The 6,000-nt window shown below is 39.1% G+C and overlaps 1 protein-coding gene across 1 annotated transcript in view; it reads right to left on the bottom strand.

Annotated features, from left to right (window-relative positions):
* Positions 1-824, bottom strand: part of cdh2 (cadherin 2, type 1, N-cadherin (neuronal)) — a 72,774-nt gene extending 71,950 nt beyond the window's left edge. The window contains exon 1 of the mRNA XM_044134342.1: positions 478-824. Coding sequence (XP_043990277.1) covers positions 478-537 — 60 coding nt within the window. The 5' untranslated portion in view covers positions 538-824. The remainder of the gene's footprint in view (positions 1-477) is intronic.
* Positions 825-6,000: the final 5,176 nt, after the last annotated feature.

Consider the following 6,000-nt stretch of genomic DNA (forward strand, 5'->3'; position numbering starts at 1 on the left):
TTCACACCAGAGGGAGAGCGTGCTTACAATGTATCAAACTGAACAGACAGCAAATCTAAACCAAATAATAATCGAACAATATCTAGGTTATCGTGGGTCTGCCCCATCAACTTCCAAGACAAGATTCAACCAGAGAAACTTCGAAATTAGGCTGTAAATTTTAAGTCGTTTAACTGAAATAATTAATTCAAACGTACTCCTCGTTTCGGCTTCTTGTGAGCAATCAATAAAGCCGGAGCCGCTAGCGAGTAATTGCCGCCCAAGCTAGACTCCGGCGACTTTATTGTCAATTTCGGTACCCGACCCCGCGGTGCTTTCTAACTACACGCAATATAAAGTGGCTTCCGAGGAGCTACAAACCCGTCCCGGTTCCTATAACTCAAGAAGCAGCAATGGAAAGGTACAGAGGAGGAAATAAAAGCGACTAAACTGTCCGGTGTATAACTCCGCTCTAAAACCACTCTGCAATTACATTACCTGCAGTCCTGCTAAGAGCAAGAGCAGAAGCAGCCCGCTACCCTCGTGTAACGAGAACATTTGTACGCCCGACACTCCTTTTATTTTCCCGCTTCGGAATCCGTGGAAAATATGGGAAAAAAATTTGGGATAAATAAAAAAAAAAATAGAAGAATATCCTTTTGGCTCAAGAGTGGCCTCGGAAACGCTCCCCGTGAAAGAAAGGCAGCAGGAGGAGAAACGGTGTCGGCAGCATGTAAGAGCCTCCTCCTCTATCTGTCTACCCGGTCCGTACTGAGGCAAAGCACTGCCTGGTACTGAAGCTGCTGCTGATCCCTCCCTCCCATCCAGTTCGACCGACACAAAAACAAAACGAGTCCCGGCCACTAGGCTTTTAAGACGTCCATCTCACTGTCTCTCCCTGCTGGTGACACAGTCAATTTCTATGGAAAGGGGAATTGTATGGGATAGACTGAGAGGGGAGTCTTCTCAACAATTTTTTGTTTGTTTGTTTTATTTACTTATTTTTTCAGAGTTTTGGGCATTTTTTGGTAAATCAGTCAAGATAAAGGGTAAATAAGAGCAATCTTGCTGCTAAGAATTTAGCGCCCCTATTCCATCAATTGAAACCAATTATACCATCTTTCAGGAAGAAATTAAATGTCTGCGACTGACTCGCACAGAACATCACATAATCAACATGCCGTCTTTATTTTAGTGTCAGTCTGAGGGCTGCCCTCTTTTTGCATATTTTATTTAGCTTCTCTAACATGCATTATTTTTTTATAAGAGTGCTAGACTCATGTAGAGATACAAAGAGAAGACCAAAATAAACTAAAAAAACAAATATCTTTACAACGCTTATATGTGATTAATTTTTTCTCTCCTGTATTTGGATATATCCACATTTTAAACACAACATTTCAAAATTATTGCTTCTAATTGCACTACATTTTAGCCTATATTGTTTTTCATTAAGATTCCATCCATCAGCTCCAGGCTCCTCTGAGGAAAAATGTGTTTTGAATGTCACAAGCATCAGTAATTCCGGATTCAGTCAGTTGTCTGCCAGCCTGCATAAAGAGCAGCCCAGACCCTATTGATCATCAAGTATACGATTCTGATCACAGCCTCCCTTAGGTAATTGCTGTTTACTGCATGTTTGATCTCAAGGATTATTAATTATCAATGATTTGGAGCTTAATCTTTTGTGTGCTAACCCTTCTTTTTTGCCTGTGTCCTACTACAGGCACAGCCAAGCAAACTGTCTGTTTAAGAAACAAATCAACACTGGAGTTTTAAAATTTGCATTGTATTGATTTCTGTTTACTTAAGCTCAGAATTTGTATGTAAACCCTCCTTTGTCATGTTTAGCTAAAGTATTTAATAGTTCCCTGATATTGTCTTTTAATGTGTTACAGCTTAATGAAGGTTAAATTACCAGGCCTGTACTTCTGACACCTACCCATTATGAGATGACTCTATGGGATAAATTGCATCTGTGACACAATAATAATTATTTTAAGCAAATAGACAAACACATAACCAAAAGCTGATGTTCGCCTTGCCTCCTGGGTAAATCCATTGTTTTCAATTATTGGCGTTTTGGGGTGCAAGCAAGTGTGATGAGATTTTGACCCCACTCCTACAACGAATCAAACTTTCCACTCCTGAAGCCCTCTTATAACCCCAAGCATACTGTAAGGCATCCCTCTTAAATTTGCAGTAACTATCCACATGTATACTCACTGAGCCAGCCCAAGATAAAAAAAAACAAAAAAAAACAAAAAAAACCTAAAAATAAACTTATAATGAAAAATGCAATACTCAATTTAATAGAAAAAACTCAGTACGTTCTCATAACTAAGTCCCAATTTACAGATTTCAATTTTTTTTGTCTTCTTTATTAAATTAATTGTTTTGATTGATATTGATATAATATATAATGATTACACTGCTGTGTCTACATGTGGTCTAAAATTAAGTGTCTTCTGTAGGCCTGAGATTGACTAATGTCTAAACTGGGTCTTCATGTAGTGTTGAAATTAGGTCTACTACCCAAGATATACAAAGCTTGCTTAAGGCTTAGGCTGCCACTGCATACATGGAAAGGAGTGACTAATTTTCCATTAAAGTAGAAACTTCACCCTCATTTCATGTTTTAGTGTAACCAAACTTTTATATGGAAATGAATGCAAATACAAAAAGAAAAAAAAACAATTTACTTAAATCAAGGCAGTTCTCAGATTGATGTTGTTTCCATTGCATATTGAAACTTGACAAAATCCTTTTTTTTTTTTTTCGGTCTATCCTAAGGCAGTCGTATTCAGTGTACACCTCTTTTGTTTGCTGACACAAATTTGGGCAACAGATCAAGATGACTGACCTGATGATAATTGATATAGCATTTTGTACAAATTGTTAAATTAATATAATCTAATCTAATTGAGAGTGGGATCAAAATGCTCCATCTCTTTGATTAATGCAGAGGCGGTTATCTTTCATCAGTACTTGTCTAGGCAGGGTGGGGTGGAGGCGTTTGTGGGAATCCAATTTGGACTGGGTGCATTCAGTCAAACAATATCATGCTGCATGATTCATAATACCAATCAGAGACCCCTGTACAACCTTGCATGCAGCATGTACCTTAATTTGGCATTATGCAATCAGAAGTGGGGGGTTACCATCAAGGTCGCTATGCAGACTGAGGATAATATATTCTCTGGGCTGTCTGTGCACAGACAGATAATGTTGTTCTGCTAGCATGTGTGAGGCCACTGCATGATGCATGCCGGTCGGCATGCTGACACTGCACTTGACTCTTATAAGCACAGGTGTCCGAAAGCTTGTGGCCTGCACGGGAGCCCTCGATAGCAAACCTTTTAGTCTGCACAATTGGATGTGGTGTGAAGCGCTGCGGCACGGTGGCCTTGATGGCACTGGAAGAAAAATGGACGAGGTCAGCAGCACTTTCACATCTGCTGACTTCGTGTTGATACAGGAATATGACACAGAACACCCTTGGCTCCCACACACTTCTCCAAAGTAGTGCTCAGTCATTTCTTTTCAAAGCTAGACAATATGCAGTGAAATTCCTGAATGTGCCTTCTTTTTTTGAGTCTATTGAGACCCAGATGCAGTATTTTGAAATCTCTCTCAAAAAAAGGAGGACTATGATTTTCCTTTTATATAACTACACAAATTTTGACCCTCTTCGAAAGCTGGCTAATTACCTTGTCACAGACAATCCCATCTAAGTCAAAGGTTGCTTTGGAACAAATTAGTGCGTGGAAAGGAGCAACCCGGTCTTCAAAGCCTTTATCAATTTCAATCAAGCTTCATTGTTATGCATTCAATAAAAGATCTCAGAGGACCACTGTGTTGCTCTGATTATTCTCCTCTCAAGCCAAATCGACTCATTCTGCCTTCTGTGCCATCTAAACAATGAGGCCAAACAGAGTTGTGACGTGTATGAGGGAGCAGGTATGGGTAAATCCATGGTTTGTTTCCTTATTACCTTTCATCTTTCATAAGAATTTAAAAGGTTACCTCGTGCCATCTTGCACTCACCAAATACAGTCCATGCCATGTGGGGGGGTGGGATTGCATTCTTGCTGGAAATTTCTGATTGTATTTTTCCAAAAATGAAGTTCCAAACAATGTCGGGGAATGCAAAAAAAAAAAGGAACTGAAAAGAGAAAACATTTCTGCTGAGTGTTTCTCTGTAATTTCTTGTGAAAGTCATGTCAGTAAAACAGCTTGGTGCCGCCCCTTTGTCGACAAATGAAGGCAAAATGCTGCTTTGCAAGCAGCTCTGGCAACGTCTACTGAGTCACGGGGCTTTAACATGTGTGTGTCTGCCCCAATTTGTAGACTGTAGCTTTTGCTGGGGGCCACATCTGCCTGCTGTGCACTGGTGTGGCTCACAGATCTAATAGTGATTGATTGCCTGATTAAAGTAAATTGTGTTGAACTCCCAAGCAACTCAAGAAGAGACGAAAATGTATTTAATTATTGCCCCAATAAAAGTGTGGTTATTGATTTGCAGACATGGTTGTGTGAAAACAGACAGTTGTCTCCACTATTGTATCTATTCTAATCCCTTGTTGGTAGCTCTCGCTGAAAATTCTTTCCGAGAAGGGTTCTCTTTCACGGCTATTTATTTTTCCTTTTGTAATCTTAACTGACCTAAAACCGTACATGTTCAGTCTGAATCAGTTTGTCAGAAAGTTAAAGACAAAAAAAAAAAAAAAAAGAAACAATGCTTTTCAGAAAAAAGGAGATGTTGAGTTAAATGTTTTAGATCTAACTAGTATTTAAATAGGGACCATGGTAATGGCCTGGACAATCAGAAGGCTGCATGGAGCCATGTTATTTTGCCCACCAGGAAGTATTTCCAATTCAGATTTCTACCGGGAACCATTCTCTGACTGGAAATACTTTGCATGTGAATTAACAGATGAAAATGTACTAAGTCCCATGATCTTCATCTTCGATGATTAATGGTGACTCCTTGAATGGAAAATCTTGTTAATATGTTCCAGCTGTGATAATTCTGGTTAGAACATCAAGGGTTCTACCATGCACCCTCCACCAATTCATACATGGATTAAGCCTCTTTACACCACCAAAAATGAAACTAATCTAGATGGAAATAACTATTTTTGTGTTCAAATTGTATAACAAACTGAATAATTGCTGCTCTGTCAATAAAATGTAGACCACACATTATTTGTTTGGATGCAGATTTGAGAACAAATTTTAGCACTGTGAGGATGAAGAAACGGTCTTCATCCTTACAGTCCACATGCGTCCCATGACTGGAGAATGCTTTCTCCATCTGGCACAAGTTCTTCATGAGCAGACTAGGCTAAAAGGTTGGAAAGCACCACAGTCAGAGGCTTATAAAATCATACTTGGCCAGAGCTGCTCAGAGTGCCCAGAGGCTCTCTGCACTCTTGGATTGTGCACTCTTGCAGAGAGACGCGCTCAGCTGTGTCTTAACTTTGCCAGAAAGCTGCTAAAGTCCAGTTTCAGTGTCTGGTTAACTTTCTCTCGGGGGAGTTCACAGGTCGTCAGACAAGAAACTTGAAACTAACTGGCTATGCAAAGTTGCTGACGTGAGAAATGCAAGAGATCACAACCCCTGTTACCTATGGTAGAGTTGCAATGCAGGATAATGTTAATTTTATACTTTCTCAATAACTCTCTTCATTTAAAGCTAACAACATACTTTCTGTAAAATCTTCTGTAAAACTATGCTTACCATAGATGCAGTTTGCCGCCTATAGAATATGACTTGTCAACATTTATAGTGTGTTTCTCTTGTGCTGTTCAGTATGTCCATTTATATTTTCTGGGTGGTTTCTTGTCATATTTTTTTCATGTTTTTAGCTATCTGAGACTACAATGTAAAATTAGAGGGCTTGTTGTTAAAGGGATCCACGATTAGTTGAAAATGTTGGCCTAAATATGTTGTAATTTTCCTGTTAACTAAAAAAAATTGTCATATATAAATTCAAAAATCAAAATCTTTTGTTACAT

Source organism: Gambusia affinis, linkage group LG12 (assembly GCF_019740435.1).
Source record: "Gambusia affinis linkage group LG12, SWU_Gaff_1.0, whole genome shotgun sequence".
Taxonomy (NCBI): domain Eukaryota; kingdom Metazoa; phylum Chordata; class Actinopteri; order Cyprinodontiformes; family Poeciliidae; genus Gambusia; species Gambusia affinis.